This window comes from Protopterus annectens, chromosome 11.part0, assembly GCF_019279795.1.
Source record: "Protopterus annectens isolate FY-2018-M chromosome 11.part0, PAN1.0, whole genome shotgun sequence".
NCBI classification, from domain to species: Eukaryota; Metazoa; Chordata; order Ceratodontiformes; family Protopteridae; genus Protopterus; species Protopterus annectens.
The window spans coordinates 401,705,781-401,724,584 of record NC_056745.1 but is presented as its reverse complement, the minus strand read 5'-3'; the positions used below and the strand labels follow the sequence as shown (position 1 = coordinate 401,724,584).

General features: G+C 40.6%; 1 protein-coding gene across 2 annotated transcripts in view; it reads left to right on the top strand.

Moving 5' to 3' along the window:
* Nucleotides 1-18,804, top strand: part of LOC122815418 (UDP-N-acetylglucosamine transferase subunit ALG13 homolog) — a 456,754-nt gene that overhangs the window by 293,889 nt on the left and 144,061 nt on the right. For both annotated transcript variants that reach the window (XM_044087894.1, XM_044087895.1), the window contains exon 3: nucleotides 489-627. In XM_044087894.1, the coding sequence (XP_043943829.1) occupies nucleotides 489-627 (139 nt within the window). The remainder of the gene's footprint in view (nucleotides 1-488; nucleotides 628-18,804) is intronic.

The window sequence follows — 18,804 nt, the reverse complement described above, 5'->3', positions numbered from 1 at the left end:
CTCCAAACCCATGTGTAAGAACAAAGGCGAGATGAACACTCCACATGGAACATTATGGTAAGGACATAACTTCTATTTTACTGGCTCTGTGTTCTGAGTTTCTGTTTTCACACTGTGAGAGTTGAACTTAAGCTGTTACTCCAAGTGCAGCCATCTCTGAAGTCCCTGCAACCAGAATTGTTGAGTTCCTTCACATCCTTAAAGTGAACTGCTCAGCATTAATTTTTGCTCATTCATTTGACTGTGTGTGTGACCCCTATTTTTTTGGAATTGTGTGTACTTTCATTGTTGTCACTTCATAAGAAGGTATGCTATCTGAAATGGTCTGACTTCACAATGTAAGGTATGAGTGCACGAGGTATTACAAATTTTGCTGTTCTTCGCCCCCGTTTGACTGATGTGAGATTGAGTAGTAATATTATACTACAGTTCATTTATAATTGCATTTTTAAACATTGGCACACTTCTGTTTCTTTCTGGTTATTTAGGTGCTGGTAGCTGTCTTGAGACGTTAGAAGCAGAGAAACCACTTATCGTTGTTATTAATGAAAACCTAATGAGCAACCACCAGTTAGAGCTGGCTCAGCAGCTTCACAGAAATGGACATCTTTTCTATTGTACCTGCAGGTAACTGACAAAGAAACTTTATATTCTAACTTGCATTTTATTATATTACACTAAGCATAACATTTTATATTATGTAATGCTTTTATAAGAGCTTGCAGAATGTATGTGTCAGTTGTAATAATTTAAAATTTACTTTCTTGCATGGGTGAAGAAATGACAGGTTAAGACGTGACACTGTAGTTAGAATCTTGCAAATTGATGTTGATTTGATACTTTGAAATACTTGCTGTTGGTAACAACCTGAAGCTATAGGCTTCTGCCATCATTGTTCACAGACACTATCAGAATGATTCACTAAGGAATAGACCTTAAGAAATTTATTGATTGATTAACTTACTTGTTCCTCCGGGTTATAGTCTATTTTCAGTGGAGACCAGGATTGAAAATCTCTGCTGCATAAAAAGTTCACAGTAGTTAATATCTTATAGTTGAGAAATATAATCCAGCAGGATGAGGTACCCATCTCCCAGTTTTCAGGTAAAAGACATTTACAGTGAGTGCTGATCTGCCTTATACGTTACTTTTATACCCTGCTATCTAGTCTGAGACATCTTTATTTTGCAGATGTTCTTCGTGTTTCACTGCTGCAGTCATTACATTTGGGTTATCCTGCTGGCAGGTTGCCCTCAGTCAGCCTGAATTCCAAAGTCTTGGGTCCTGCATCGGTTGCTGTCGCCTCTTCCCTGATGTCAGGTCATCAGGGGTATAAAAGATGCAGCTGACACCATTTTATTCAGTCTTTCTTGCCGCGTGGTGCCCGAAGCAGAAGCAGTTCGTAAGTGCCGGTCGGCCAACTCCTGAGATTTTCGTGTTCGAGTATCAGATCTGAAGTCTTCATTAAAAGCTAAGTACCCCGTTGGGGAAACTTTTTTCTTGCTTCAGACCGATGTCAGAAAAAGTTAATAATTGTATTTCTTGTGGGAAGCAAATACCTCATAAGGACTTTCATTCTTACTGTATTCCTTGCCTAGGCCCTGACCACGACGTTGCTAGTTGCTGGTTTTGTGCTAGATTTAACCAACGCACTGTTAAGCGTCAGTATGCTTTTGCATTAAGCTATTTTGAGTGAAGATTTAATTTTACAATGTCGTCAGACAGTCATCCGACTACCGGAATTCACAAAAAACGCAAAGAAAAAGAAAAAGACAGGCAACCGAGGTCCAAAACCGACAACGAAGCTTCTCCTAAGCAAGTCGCCGGTTCTCAGTAAGGCACTTTTGCAGCCCCTGATGCCCGCTACTTTAGAGTCGCAGGCCGCTACCGACTCTCATGTGGAGTTGGCCAGGCCGCTGAAAACTTAAGGTATTGGAGCCTCGGAGATTATTCCCTCAAATGGGTCCAGAGCCTCTGAGCAGGCATCGGCTTCTGAGGGTGTTTTCAGACCTAAACAATTATATATTAAACCGACTTTAAAGACAAAGATAAAACACCTTTAAAGGCAAAGAAACAAGTTCACCAGCCACAAGGACAGGCCTCCATGCCCAAAAAACAGATGCTCAAAATGGCCGAAGACTTAATTATCTTGATCAGGGGTTCCCATCCCCCTCCTGATAAGAGGCCTAGGCAAGAGACGGACTATGAATTTTCAGATCAGGTTTCCATTTCTTCTAATTCCTCTTCTGATCAGGAATATTCTATTCCCCTATATGAGGATTCTGATGCTGAAGAATCAATTCCTTCAGCTTCTCCTCCTGAGGGCTACTGTTTTGGGGAAACCTTGCATACCATGAGAGAGCACTTCCACTGGGAGAGCCAAGATTTTTTAGAATCTAAGAAAAGGCTCAGAGACTTCCTTTTACTACCTCAACACAGGCCTCTAGCTATTCCTCCTGTGTTGGACATTGTAGATTGTGTGTTCTCAGAATCTAGTCTGACCCCTGACTCTTTACCTCCAGCTCCTGTTAAGCTGGACAGATACTACAAGGTCCCTGACTCTCATAAATTCCTTTTCAAAAACCCTACTGCAGACCCAGAAACTATTTCTCAGGGTCCCAAAGGGGTCAAGGCTTCTACTGCAAAAAACCCTACCCCCTCTGACAGGGATTCTAGGGCACTGGATAGATGGGGAAAAAAGATTTACACATCTGCTACTTTGACTATAAGGGCCTTAAATTGCCAGTTTTATATGCTTAAATATCAGCAATATATCATGACACTGCTTAAACAGAAAATTATGGCAAACTTTAAATGTGCAGAAAACAAAGAAATGCAGGATTTATTGCATGCAGCTGAACAAGTTGGAAAGCATACTTTGCAATGTGGGTTTAATTCTCTGGAGGCCTCCTGCAGGGACACTGTTACGGGTTCTGTCATTAGGAGGCATGCTTGGTTAAAGGAACAAAATCTGCCTGACCATGTTAAAGCAAAATTATTAGATGCTCCTTTACAACATGATACCTTGTTTGGTGTTAAGGCAGAAGAGATGTTAAAGAAAATGGAGGACAAAGCTAAATCTATGCAAACGGTTAAGGATTTCTTACAGGTACAGCCACCTAGATTTAGCAGACACTGGCCTACAAAGAACTGGTCCTTTCCAGTCTCAGACAGACCTCAAAGGGGCAGATCCAGACACCCTAGAGGCAGATCACAGCTGCAAGGATCCTACAGGTCTAAGCAGTGGAGTGCTTCTACCTCCAAAGGTGGAGAAGACGAAACACAATCATACAGGAAACAGTCCCAATGACTTCCCCCTGCCTGCACCAAGCACTTACCTTCTGGCAACACCCTTAGGGGGAAAACTAGCACTTTTTCTCAAAATTGGCATATTATAACCCAGGACAAATGGGTTCTAGACATAGTGTCACAAGGTTACAAGTTTCATTTCCATACCCTGCCAAGGGCAAACGGTTGGCCAGACCTGCCAAAAAATCAATGGGCAGAGCCTCAAAAACAAGTCGCAGCTCACATGGACATGAGGGCTATTCAACAAGTGCCACAGCAAGAACAGGGACAAGGATATTACTCGACTGTTCTTGGTACCCAGAAAGGGCAAAGCATGGAGACCAATACTGGACCTATCTATTCTAAACACTTTCCTGGATATACCAAAATTCAAGATGTTGACCTTACAGCAGCTTCTGCCCATGCTGGGCAGCAAGGCTTGGCTCATGACTTTAGACCTAAAAGAGGCTTACCTGCATGTCCCAATCAGATAATCCTGCAGAAGATACCTCAGATTCAAGGCTGGCTCAAAGCATTACGAATTCTCTGTACTGCCCTTTGGCTTATCTACTGCGCCCAGAGTCTTCACAAAGTGCCTGGCACCAGTAATTGCTTACTGCAGACAAAGAGGAATACAAATATATCCTTACTTGGATGACTGCCTCATACAAGCAGAGAACAAGGACATTCTACTACAGCATCTGACGTTTGTAATAAGACTATTAACATGCTTAGGGTACACAGTCAACAAAAAGAAATCAAAACTAGTACCCTCTCAAGAAATAATATTCCTGGGTGCAAGCTTAAATACAACTGCCCAGATGGCTTATCTCACTCCAGACAAACAAAGGCAACTGACTGCCTATTTCAAGGAAATGGCAACAAAGGCCCAGTTATCTGCAAGAAAAAGTCTGCAGGCTTTGGGCTTCATGGCATCCTGCTTCTTACTAATTCCATATGCAAGACTGCATATGAGGAAAATTCAGTGGTACCTAAAAATTGTCTGGACACAACATTGCCACAGTCTGGAAACAATTTTGTGTCTTTCGGCTTTTTCCCGGTTAGCGGTCGCCACAGCGGAACTCCGGTCCGCTAATGATTGGCAGTAGATTTTTATGTACTGGCTTGCCGGGCCTAACGCACAACCTTCAACGAAGGAACACCATTCACGCATGTCGCCACACAGAAGACGCTCTGAGAATCGAACGGGCAACGTCTAACTATGAGGCGACTGCCTGCAACAGGAGTTTCGATGGTGGGCAAAGGCTTGTCACCAAAACAAGGGACAGTCATTCTCACTACTCCCAGCCAGGCAGAGCCTAACGATGGACACTTCAGATTATGCATGGGGGGCACACATGGCAGGGAGAGGCATTCAGGGCACCTGGTCCACAAACCAAAAGCATCTACATATCAATCAAAAAGAGATGCTAGCTGTTCAAAATGTCCTGACAGCCTTCAAGGACCTACTTCATCCGGGACAACTACTGATAAAGACAGACAACACCATGGTCATGTGGTATATAAACAAGCAGGGGGGCACTCATTCTTATCCCCTGTGCAGACAAGCCATGGCTTTATGGGACACAGCATTGACTTACCAAGTTCATCTGCAGGCACAATTCCTGCCAGGAAAGGAAAATATTCTGGCAGACGAACTAAGCAGAAACCTCATGGATCCCCACGAGCGGCACCTGGATCCACAAGTCTTCAGCATGATAACAAAGAAATGGGGACACCCGGACATAGATCTATTTGCCTTCCCTCAAAACAATCAACTTAAAAGATTCTGCACAAGGACTTATAACAGACAAGCTTGGAAAGTGGACGCCTTATCTTTCAACTGGACAAACCGGTCACAAGTGGTGTCCCACAGGGCTCGGTCCTTGGCCCCCTATTGTTCGGCATCTACTTCTCAGAAGTACAGGCCAACATGGGAGGACTTTGGCTGACAAAGTTTGCAGACGACTGCAAACTGGGCGCCATAGTGGAAAGTGCATCGGACACGGATATCCTTCAGAAGGGACTCACGGAAACAGATAGCTGGTGCCAGAGCCATGGCCTGAAGTTAAACGCCAAAAAATGTATAGTCATACCCTTCGGGAAAAACAAGGTAACCCCAAGCTACCATATAGGTGGCAATCCACTAAGCACAGAAGAGGTTATCAGGGACCTGTTGACCCAGGTTGACAGTGGACTTTCTTTTGACACTCACGTTGCTAAAGTGGTTAGAAAGACCTTCTACATTGCCCACCTGATCATGAAGGGATTCACATCCAGATCTAGTGAGGTCATTGTTCCCCTGTACTCTTCACTTATCAGACCAATGATCGAGTACAATGCCCCATTCGGGATGTATCTCACCTGACATCTGCAGCAATTGGAGAGACCTCAAAAGTTCCTCACCAAAAGGATAAAGGGACTCCAAAATCTGTCATATGCTGCCAGATTGAAGAAACTCCAGCCCTATTCAGTCGCATACCATCTGCTCAGAGGTGACATGTGCCTGACATACAAGGCCATGTCCAACCCGGAATTAATGGACATGCTCCACCTCAAAAAATCCAAATCCACCAAAACCACTAGAGCAAGCGACTTAAACCTTAGCACGGATATAAATAGGACGTGCTGGAGGGATAGATTTATCACTCAGAGACTCCCTATGCTGTGGAATAAAATCCCGGTCCATGTGAGGCAGAGCACCTCGCTGGCTCTATTCAAGAGAAATCTTGACCTGTGGATGGGAGATCGTAGGTTTACCCCGGGAATCATCTCTGTGTCACTGCTGGACAGAGGCACAACAAACTAATGGGCACAGTATTTTTTCATATAAGGGGTGGCGTAAGCCACAAAAATTTGGGCTAGGCTTATAAATGCCTTAGGGCAGATAGGTTTAGGTTCATAGGTTTATACTAGGCTATCAGTGTATGCCTTTCCTCCACTGACTCTCCTCCCCAAGGTACTCCTAAAGGTCAGGCAGTAGAAACCAAAAATGATTCTGATTGCCCCAGACTGGCCACACCAGTACTGGTATCCGATCTTAATGAACTTGTCCCAATGCCCAGCCTGGACCTTACCTCAAATACCTCATCTACTGTCCCAGCAAAACAATCAGATTCTGCACAGCCAACTCAGGACCCTAAACCTGGCAGCATGGCGGATAATGTAGCCATACAAACCCCACCTTTCAGTAAAGCTGTGATGGATGTCATTTTAGAAGCCAGAAGGCCTAGTACTAGAAAATCCTATGTTGGGAAATGGAAGAGATTCTGCGCTTGGAACCAAGCTCAAGGAACTGATACATCTGTCCCAAATATTCCTCAGATTTTACAATACTTAACTGAGATGCTGGACAAAGGCTTATCTTTTTCTTCAATTAAAATCCATGCCTCTGCCATTTCGGCTCATTACAATACAGAGCCACCACTCTTTTCTCATCCTTTATTAAGACAGTACCTCAGAGGAGCCAAAAACTTAAGGCCTCCAAGGAGAACACCAATACCTGCATGGGACCTCAATTATGTCTTGGAAAAACTCACCTTACTTCCTTTTGAGCCAGCTGCTACTGCGGATATAAAGTTCTTATCTTGGAAAACAGCTCTGCTCCTAGCAATAACTTCTGCAAGACTAGTTTCAGAGCTACAAGCTCTCATGGCAGTGGAACCCTATATCTTTTTTTTATCCAAACAGGGTCTCTCTGAGAACAAACCCTACCTTTATTCCTAAGGTGGTATCCAGTGTAGCCCTTAACCAAACAATTCATTTGCCAATTTTGTATCCAAATCCACAGAACAAGGGGGAGAAAATTCTGCATTCTTTGGACGTACACAGACAACTTAGATTCTACTTGGACAAAACTAAAGTCTTCAGAAAGACAGAACAATTACTAGTGGCATATGCCACAGCATCAGAAGGCAAGGCTATCTCCAGGTCACTGCATTCGTTTCTGCTACTCACAGCATGGCAAACCAGTGCCTAAGGGCATTAGGCCACATTCAACCAGAGCTGCAGCCACTTCTGCAGCCTTTCTCAGGTGAGTACCAACCAAAGACACTTTAGAGGCTGCTACTTGGAGTTCAGTGCATACCTTTACAAAACATTACAATCGGCCTCTTTACTCTAAATCCAGGGCAGGCTTTGCCACTGCAGTTCTGCAGGGCCTCATAGCCGCTCCTAATGCTGTTTAGCTCCAGACCCCCAACCATAGCTTTGGGACTCAACCCAAATGTAATGACTGCAACAGTGAAACACGAAGAACATAGTACAGTTGTGTATACTTACCATAAATGTAGATGTTCGAGTGTATTCACTGTTGCAGTCCAGGTTACCCACCCGCCATCCCCCTTATTTTTGCTGAACTTATCTTTACTTCTCTAATCTATACAACCTAGGTGGTGTATTTGCTTATAGATGAAGGTAAAGCTTATTTTGATGCATGTATGTTTTATTTACATAATTTTTTAGCCTACCCTTTTGGGGCACCTGACATCTGGGGCAAGAAAAACTGAATAAAATGGCGTTTGCTGCATCTTTTATAACCCTGACGACCTGACGTCAGGGAAGAGGCGACAGCAACTGATGCAGGACCCAACACTTTGGAATTCAGGCCAACTGAGGGCAACCTGCCAGCAGTATAACCCAAATGTAATGACTGCAACAGTGAATACACTCGAACATCTACATTTATGGTAAGTGTACACAACTGTACTTTAGTCTTGTGTACTATGTAATTGCTTACCAAGGTCTTTGCCTTATTTTAAATAATTAATTGTACCCTTGATAGTTTTTAATTGCTTCCTTCAGTTTTAACATTTCTAGTTCTTTTGTATTTTATTCCTCACCCTTCTATAAGTGCTTTTCTATTCCTAATCCTAGTGCTTTCTCTTTTTTAAATGCCATGTATCTGCCTCAAACAAAGCTAATGTCTGTCTTCTGCATGCAGGCTTTATTTCTAGTTCTCACACCAGGCTACGTTTTCACCAATCCTGTCTCTGCATGACAAATTTTTGTATTTGTCTGCTTATTGTCCATTAATTCAACTCCTGGACCATTCCATCAAATATCAGTTAATAAAATAATAAATTAGTTGGCATGAGTAAAGTGTAGGGCTAGCCCCGTGTTCCCCCTCCCTTAGATACCTCCATTGTTTTATTTCTTTTTTATTTAACTGGGGAAGTTGGTAGGTCCAAGCTCAATTTTTAGCCATGGCCTTAGGCAGCAGCCAAAGACATCACAAATATTAGAAATTAATATAAAATAAATGATATCTTCGGGTACTATATGTAGACATGATGCATTAATAAAATTGCATTTGATATATTCATAAAAGACTGTATTCCATTGCACACTGATTGTCATTTGTTAACTGTAACCACAAAAAATGAAAATGAACAAATTGTTCATGGTAATGTTATTGGTAATAACGACATACATGTTGATTTGCTGCTTCTTAGGATACATTTCAAAGTGGAGCTACATACATAAGAAGAGTGATCTAATAGATCAGCAGAAGAACAACAACATGTTATAATTTATCATAGTTTTAAATGATATTTATGGAATACAAGTCCCAAGGTTAACCTTTTTCTCAGAAATCGTAAATAGTATAACATTGTCAGAAGTCATACAGCCTGTGGAACATTTGCAAATTTCATTGCTACTTCAGTCAACTAAGATTTGACGGACTGTACAGATGTTCTAACATGGATTATTGTTGCTGTAGCCTAAGGTGTATGCATCTTACCCCATCCAGCTAGCTTCACAAAGCTAATAATACCTTTCACCCACTCCATCTATCAAAAGCATGAGCAGAACTCCATAAAAGGACAGTTGGAGTGTGCAGATATTTACAGTTTGTTTGCTGCCAAAGAGTGAGTGTGTCCTTATGTTGCACTTGTGGAAGTGTCAATCAGCTAGCAATCTTGAGCTGTGTAGACATATCCCTACTGGAGAAACGTTCCCGTCTTTTATTCTATGAGGAAAACTAGTGTTTCTTTTTCTGTCAAACCAGTATTTTTTTTTGTAGCTAAGAAACTGTTTTGTTTTGGGAGTGTCATATACTTTTTTTAACAAACATGTTTATGGCTATGCTTATGTGAACTGTCTGTGAGAAAATGTACTTTGACTAAAATTGTACTTAAATTGGAAAATTGTATTTGTGTAGGGTGAGATACTGGGCTTGATAGAGACTGTCAGTAGTTTACTTACCTCAGAACCACTTGTTATTTACCTTATATGTTGCCAGCAAAAAGAAGACAATTGTAAAGGAGTCTCTGGGTGTCAGGATTCTCCTATTCTGCCTTGACTGCTTGTTGTTTCTCAGACCACCCATCTTTTCCCCTAGTCTTGTTGGTATAGCATCTGCAGTCATCCAAGACCAGGGGATAGCCACATCCTCTCCAACTGTAGAGATGCTATTGGCGTGCAAGGGAGAACCACTGTTGTCAGTCTCAGGGGGAAGGAGCACGTGAAGGGTTTTCACTTTGCCAGGAAAGGGTGGTGGAAGGTGGGACAGATGTGCCCTCATATGAGTTGGTCTATATTCAAGGACAGTGTGCTTACTGAGAAGCTTTCAGTATTCTGTGGACAGGGCAGATTTACTGGGATTTGCTAAGAAACTTCTTGTTCCCTAATTTTTCAGAAAAGGAAAAGAGTTCTTTCTCTTTCTGACAGGGAATTTCATTCAGAAGAGCAGACATTGCAAGGAGATGGTTGTAGTTCAATAATATCATCTCAGTCTTGGCATTCTGATTCTGAAGAAAGTTTATCATCAGATTTCCCTGCTGAAGAGATTTATTTTTCTGTCACTTTCTCTAAGATGAAAGAAGTTATTTAGTGGGACCTAAACAATGTTCCTGTAGCACAAAAAATGTACTGTGATTTCTTAGTTATAAATGGCTAAAGCTGCAGCTATGCATCCTGTCTTGCTTGTCTTGCATAATATTTTTCCTCACTGCCTTTAGCTTGCCTAATTGACAGCCTCTTCCTCCCAAGAAGTCTGAAAAGTTATACAAGATCCCCTAGCACACAGGTACCTGTTTTCTAATCCTAAGGCTGACCCATCAGTTACTCCTCTGTCCAGATTTGTTTTTACTAAACAGGTTCCAGCTGCTAACCCCACTTCCCTGATAAGGATAGGAAAACAATGGATAAGTTAGAGAAGAAAATGTATTCTTCTAGTAGTTTAACTTTCAGAATTTTAAGTTGTCATGCTAATATGGTAATACTTTTGTTATCTTTTGAGAATATGGAGACGTTAATGGTGACCCATCCTTCTTCTAAAGTAAAGAATTTACTGAGTGCTTTTGTGAAATTGTTTCCATTATGACTAAACATATTCTAAAATGTGCTTCTGATGCTGCTGATTCTTCCTCCACAGTCGCTGCTTCTGGATCAGGTTTGATGAGATTTTGTTGGATTTGTTATCAAAATCACCCTGAAGATGTTACATCCGAGATTTCAAATTCTCCTTTGGATAAAGAGGTTTTGTTTGACCCTTCTGCAGCTGAAGTGCATAAGAGGTGTGATGAAAAGGGGAAACTGATTCAAGGAGTGTCTCAGGTTTTTCATCCGTACTTTTTCAGGACAGATAGTAATTTCCCCTGCTCATCAGCTGTTTTCTTCATTAAGCAATTTAAGAAGCAAGAAACTGGCAAACAATGTTTTAAAAAACAATGGAAGAGACCCTATAAATAAAGGAACATTTCTAAAAAAATAAATAAATAAATAAAAATCAAGGAAAACCTTGTCAGTCAACATGACTTTACCTTTTCAGCCCCTTTCTCCCAAACCATGACAGTCTTTCCATGTTTGTGAGACTTCATTTCCCCTTGTGACATCAGATTGATTCAGACAGCTGGGTTCTAAAGGTAATCCATTTGGGGTACAGTTGGCAATGGGGATCCCTCCTCCCTTTTCAAAAGATTCTTTGTTGTCCAAGGAACCAGATCTCTCCATTTATTCCAGTCTTTGAACACATGTTGTCTCAGGGAGTCACTAAACCTCCAGTCTCCTAGGCAAAGGTTTTTATTCAATATTTCTTCTTGGTTGCTAGGGACTTCCAGTATAGCACGGTCTCAATGAGCTGTCCCCCTCCAGTCTCATTTGTACAATTTTTTTAAAAATTAAAAAAGGAATTCAAGAAGATTAACACTTCTTCTTTCGGCTTTTCCTGGTTAGGGGTCGCCACAGCGGATCACCTGTCCACTCATGATTGGCAGTAGAGTTTTACAGTGTCGAGTTGTCAAAAGCTTTAGACGTATTAAGAAAGATGATGGATGCCAGTTGTCCAGAATTTTGGATTTGGTTAATTGTTTGGTAAGGCTGGCCAGTGTGGTAGTGGTGTTGTGTTTGGGTGTAAAACTGCTGGGATGAGGCTAGGAGGTTGTTTTTTGTTAGGTAATCATGTAGTTCTGAGTGGATACATTTTTCAAGTATTTTTGCTGTAGGGAGAATTGTAGCTATCAGATGGTAGTTTATGAGATCTGTGGAAGTTCCACCCTTGTGCAGATGGATGATATAAGAGATTTTCCACAGTTTAGAGATGCATTGTTTTTTTTACAGATCAATTTATGAGGGTGGATATAGGGTAGGAGATGGTGTCTGATGCTTTGTTTGTGTCTTTCGGCTTTTCCCGGTTAGGGGTCGCCACAGCGGAACTCCGGTCCGCTAATGATTGGTAGTTGATTTTTACGTGCCAAGTTACCAGCCCTGACGCACAACCTTCAATGAAGGTACGCCCATTTACGCATGTCTCCACGCAGAAGATGCTGTAGCTGAGAATCGAACCAGACAGCGTCTTACTGTAAGGCGACAACGCTACCGCAGCACCACCACCGAGGGGATCGGCTGCAAGTGAAGATGGCTTTAGTTTGGACATGCGTTTCTTAATGGTGTTCGTTTGGATTGGTTTTATTGTAAAGGAGTTTGGGTTGTCTGTTGTGTGGGAAGTTATGGATAGTGGGGAAACAGATTCTGTTTTTACAAGTGATGGTATGGAATTAATAAAATGAGCGATATACTGGGTTGCTATGTTTATGGTAATTTCTGTTGTGGATGGGGCTGTGGTAGTGCTGTAACCTGGTTTTAGTAGGCGGTTGCTTTCTAGAATCTCTGGGGGTTATTGTGGTGTTTATCTTGCATAGTTGCGTGATAAGTTTTTTGGCAAGGTTGCGCATTTGACGATGTTTAAGAAGAAGAGACTTTTTTTTTGTTTCTGGGTATTGGGTCCAGGTTTTCTGTCTTAGTTTCAGGAGTTTTATGGTTTCGTTAGAGAGCCATGGTGTATGTTTGGATTTGGGTGAATTTTTCATTGAAATACTGTATGGCAGAGTCTAGAGGTAGGTGCGTTAGTGGAGACCAGTTACAGTTTTGCAGGAGGCTGTTAAAGATATCAGGCGAAAAAATGTTCTTGCTGCGAATGTATCTGTAGTCAGAGCTGTTTGGGATTAGGTTGTGCTGCCTGTATAAGTAAGTGGGTAGGTGGTCACTTAGGTTGTTAGGGAGACAACCATATTGAGGGTATAGGGAGTGTTTGTTGGTGAGAACCCAGTCAAGTATTGAATGTTTATTACTGTGCTTGTCCAAAGTTGTGGGGGATTGGATTAGTTGTAAGAAACTATGTAGCTTTACAAAGTTAATTGGATTGTTTGATGAGATGGTTGCCCAGTCCAAGGTTAAAGTCACTGAATATAATGGTTTTCTAAGTGTATGTTGTTGAGCACCAGTGAAGTAGGTTTTCAATGGTGGAAGGGTTGTTACCAGGGGGAATGTAAATGGCTGTAATAATGATGTTTGTTGTGGTTTATTTGAAGGCGGGAGACAAGAATTTAATTATTGTTAGGGTTAGGTGGGTTGATAACCAACCTTTCCATTTTGAGGTTATCTTTGTAGATTATAGCAATATCCCCTCCTTTTTATGGGTTCTGTCGAGTCTGAGGATGCTGTACCCAGGGGGTTAGACTTTCAGTGTCGACTATGCTGGGTTTTAGCCAGGTTTCTGTGAGTATAGCTATGTTTGGAGAGTAGTGCTGAAGAGTTGCAGAGAATTCTAGTCTTTTGTTTAGTATGCTTTTCATGTTTATGTTTAGGATTAGGAGATTTGAGCTTCTGAAAGGAGGGTGTGTGATTGTAGTGATTTGAGTGGGATTGAAGAATGGTGGTTGTGATGGGATTTGGGGGCCAGGATTGGGATGACTGTCCCCACTTTGTTTCATATGTGCTGAGGTGACTAGGAATAGGTGGATAAGTTTGAGTGATGCAGTGGTTTTGAGTAATATGATCAGTGTTCTCTTTGGATAGATGTATTTATAATGAAATAGATCGTGTGGTGTTGTTGAAGAGGTAGGGTTTAATAATAAAGTTGGGACAGAGGGCATTAGGGGTTGTCGGGGAGTGGAAGATGAGGATATGTAGGTTCTGTTAGGCTGTGTAGTGGTAAATGGTAGAGAGCAAGTTGCATAGTGTTAAGTCTTGAAGTAACACTGTGTGAGGTTGTTGAGTATAATATCTTGATGAGAGTTGGTAGAGACTGATATTACAGTGTGTGTGAAATAGATTTGGAGGGGCTATGGTAAATTTAAATATGTTAGAAGGTAGTTGATGAAATAGGTGTGATGTGGTTAGTGGCTTAGGATGGTAGGTGTGGTCTGTGGGATAGGTTCATTAGGTTAGTAATAGGCTAACTGCCCTTGCGAGCCATTGTCCTTTGTGAGACTCAAACCTTGCACCTTGTGTTTGTAAGGCAAACACCTTAACCATTAGGCCACCCTCCCAACCAGTGTGATTGGTGGTGTGGGAGGGTAGGTGTGGTCTGTGGATAAGTATAAATTTAGGGATAATGGGGGTGGATGGTAGTTGTGGTAGGTAGGGGAGCAGAGTGAGCCCAAGGTTAGCAAGGGCAAATGGATCAAGATGGCCGTGGTCTCTTATTTTGCTACCAGAAACAATCAGTGAGGTAAGTTAAGGGAATGTAAAGTATTGCAGGAGAAAATTTGGAAAACACTGTCAAATGTCTTTTGGTAGTATTTGGAGTGTACTTAATGAGGAAAAGAAAAAAGCAGTAAGCAGGGGGGAGAAGAGAGTTGGCTGGGAGGGGGAGAAAGAGGGACCAAAGAGAGAAATGTAAAAGAAAGGAGCGAGGATGTTCAAAAATATATAGTTATGAAGAGGTTAAGATAGTGTAAAGTTTAGGAAACTTTTGGAAATTAGTACTGTAGTTCACTGTGAGAGAGAGATTTGAATCTGGTTTGGGGACAGAGAAGAGAAAACAATCAGGCAGGATAGAGGGACTGTAGTTGGGCTTGATGATATACATAGGGCTGTTTGGTTGCATACAGAGTGGCAAAGTTAATAAAACCAGTTCAGGTTGTACATGCATTAACTTATAGTAAGTATCCTGGGTATGAAGTTATAACATCAAGCGGGAGGTAGGTGAATCTTTACCTTGGCCTTTTCTTTAGTATTCTGAAGGCTCGACTGAAGAGGGAAAGGTCAGAGAGGGGGTTATTTCCTGATAAAAAAGGGTTATAAAGGATATAAGACTTTTGGTTGCTTAAATAAATAAGGTTAGCCCCAAAAAGACGTAACAAATCATGAATCTTAAAACTTCAAAATGAAGCTAGAAACCAGGTCCTAGAAACCACCAGTAAAAGCCACAGGAAACGTCATTGTATAAAAAACAATATTGACCACTTTCGTTGAGTGTAACCATGACTTCATCAAAATACAAAAAAAAAAATCAGTGCAATGCTCACATTTAAATACTTCCTCTCCCAGTCCCCTGATTAATCAAGACCAATCAAAGCCCCCAGTTACAAAGTCATTTGCATCAAGTACGAGTCCACAGCAAATTACTTGATTTATTCCAAAGACATGGTTTTGAATTTATGGAAGTTTTAATCAAGCACAATCAAAGACAAGTGGATAGACTTGTTCAACATGTAACAGTGTTTGACACTATTATTACTAAAGATTTGTTGTTTAACCAACATCACATTCCTTACAACAACGTTTGTCTTCACCTAGAAAAAGTTGTTGTGTCTTTCGGCTTTTCCCGGTTAGGGGTCGCCACAGCAGAACTCCGGTCCGCTAATGATTGGTAGTTGATTTTTACGTGCCAAGTTACCAGCCCTGATGCACAACCTTCAACGAAGATACGCCCATTCACGCATGTCTCCACGCAGAAGACGCTCTAGCTGAGAATCTAATCGGACAGCGTCTTACTGTGAGGCGACAACGCTACCAAAGCACCACCACAGCAGTTCACCTAGAAAAAGTAAGCAATGAAATTAAGGCTTGAAATGAGAAAAAAATCGTTAGGAACCAACACAAGTACAAAAACAGAACAGCTTGCCCTATACTGAAGGGTGCTGAGCCTGTTGTTCCTTCTAACAACTTTCCAACTAACCAAATTCAAGGAAATACGGAAGAGTTGAAGGATGAGGAACTCCCTTTAGAACCTGCAACAGCAAGACGCTCAGAGCATTTGTGGAACCAAAAAAGAGAACAGGAAACACAGAGTCCTGAATCGAGAGGATAGAGGAACAATTTTCAAATCCATAGCTGGAGGTAAGGTAGGAGGAGACACTGAATGCCTCGCTCACTTCTCTCCAGCTTTTTGCTGACTACCATTTGCAAAATGAACTGAAAATCATCAGTAACACTAAAGGTGACTTTTCTGTTTATAATTATTGTAGTAATGAATACAATGGTAACATTGCAGAGTTGTTTAGCAGAGGCTTAACATTTATTCCCACATCATGTGCAAAACTTGATCAGCTTATTATTGACTTTAAACTGTTTATTAGGAATTAAAATTTTACATTTTTGTTTAAAAATACAGAAAGTCAATTTCAGCAAAATTTTTAACCCGTAAGAGTCTTTTCAACCCACCCCCAGTGCAGGTTCTTGTACTGTTTGAAGAAATGCGCATTTTTGATTTTAGACATTTATTATTTACTAAAACAATGAGTAATGTTGAACATAACCTTTCTAAAAGTGAGTGGCAATTGCTTAAAAGTTTGAGCCAGGACAGGCAGATACGAGTCATGAAACCTAACAAAGGGGTTGGGGTTGTGATCATGAACAAAGAAGACTATCTTAATCATTTGAATATACATTTACTAGACAATGATTATTATGAGAAGATATCCCAAACTGTATTCATGGGGCATACCAAACAATAGATTATTGTTTGGAGGACATGCTTACCCAAAAACAGATAGGCTTTGAGGAATACACTTTCTTGAAAGTTAAACATCCTGTAATACCATCCATCTTCCGTTTTCTGAAGATTCATAAGGACTTGTTGGTAGAAACCACCGTCAAGACCTATTGTTGATGGGGAGAGGTCGAAAACCCATCCTTTAGCCAAGTTCATAGATGTCAAGCTAAAAAACAGTTAAAGTTCTTTGAACATCTTTATCGGGACTCTTGGAACCTTCTCAATAAACTAAAAAAGGTTAACTTTTCAGATGATACCATATTTTTAGCTGTAGTTGTTCAGAATTTGTTTAATGTGATCCCCCATATCAATGGCTTACAAGTTTTTCATAAGTTCCTGGTAGACTTTTCAGGATTCAGTAACAGTGACATCAACACCCTTTGTACTTTAATGGAAATGGTACTAAAAAACAACTGTTTGTTCTTGGAAGGTCAATACTTCCTACAGAAAAAGGGTGTTGCTATGGCGGCCTCATGTGCCTTCATATTTTTGAACATTGTCATATTATGTTGGGAACAAGAAAACTTTTTTCAAAAGTTCCAGGAACCACCCTGGTCCCTTTATGTAATTTCCTTGATGACATTTTTATTGCCTGGGAATCGAGCTTAAGTGAGTTACAAACGTTTTTTGAGTACATGAATTTAACGTCTAGTTTTTTGAAATTTACCTATACTTATGATTCATCACACATACACTACCTTGATGTTGAAATCAGTAAGGATGTTGCCTAACAGAGAATCATAAATAACATTGTCAGGACAAGTACATACTGTAATAGTATGTTGCATTACACTATTTGTCATCCTAAGAAACAAAAAAAAGGAATAGTTAAAAGGTAATCTGTGCATTTAGCACGTATGGAATCAGAGAATGAACAGTTCCAGGTAGACAGTCAAAAATTACTACAATGTTCACAGCTAAAGGTTATCCAACTGAGCTAATTGTCACTATTTGTGATGAAGTTAAACAGAAAAGAAACCAGGGGTTACGTGTACCTAAAATTAGAGGCCAGGAGCCATTTAAATTGAACAGGGACACATATGTAAACACCAGTGTCTTTCAAAAGACAGTTTTGCCACCACATACCCAAATGATAATAAAAGCATTCTGAAAATTTTGAAATATAATTGGAAATGTTTCAGTTGTTATGAAACTGCTGTAAAAATAGTGGGCGCAAGACCTAGAATGGTATTTAGGAAAAATAATTCACTAAAACAATATCCTGAAGGTCAGAATAGAGGAAGTAAGGGGGCATTAACAAATAAAAAGGGGCACATTTAAGTTGGAGTTTGCACCCAATGCAAACATATAGTAGAGAAAGTCTTTACGATGGTTAATGGGTTGAACATTTTCTCTGATTTTTATTCCATAGTTTACCTAGCCAAGTGTCAAGATTATGATGGTTTTTATGTAGGAAAAAACAAAAGAAAACTTTATGATAGAATATCCAAACATTTTTGATGTAAAAAACATAAAGATTCTAATGCCTTGTTTAGACATTTATCAACATTTTCTACTCTCAAGTTTTTATTTTTTGGTTTAGATACTGTCAGAAAGAATAGTAGAGGGGGACCTTGGTATGATTTACTTGAGCTATGTGAACTTAAATGGCAAATCAAATTAAATGCTCAAACATCACCAGGTTTGAATGATGGACTGTCACTGGCTAGTGTTTTAAGGTTACCTTCATATGATGTGTAACATTTTTTCTGGGTTATGTGAAGTTTCTGTTTTTTAAGTGTATGTTTCTATAACAAACTTATTTTGTGGAATCATACTTGATGCAAATGGCTTTATAACTGGGTGCTTTGATTGGTCTTTATTAATCATGTAACTGGGGAGAAGTATGTAAATGTGAGCATTGCACTATTTTTTTTGTATTCTGATAAAGTCATGGTTACAATCAGTGAAAGTGCTCAATATTGTTTTTATACAGTAAAGTTTCCTGTGTTTTTTACTGGTGGTCTCCGGGACCTGGTTTCTAGCTTCATTTTGGCCCCAGAAAGAGCCAGGAGGTTGCATTGGAGGTTCCCCTGTTGCTATTTAGGGGATGTTCAGTACACAAAATGGTTATCTGAGCAGTTGAAAAGGGCTTTGGATGCAATAGAGGGTGATGTTTTTGAGGAAATGGGAGAATTTACAAACCACTTTGGAGCAGACAGGTTTAATACCAAGGAGAAGAAGCAGGCTAGGCTAAAATGGAAGAGAATGATTGCCCAGATAAGTGTTTTGCAGTTGAGACAAGGAGTCCTGCAAGAAAGTGGGAAGTCTGAGCTTCATACATTGTTAGCAGA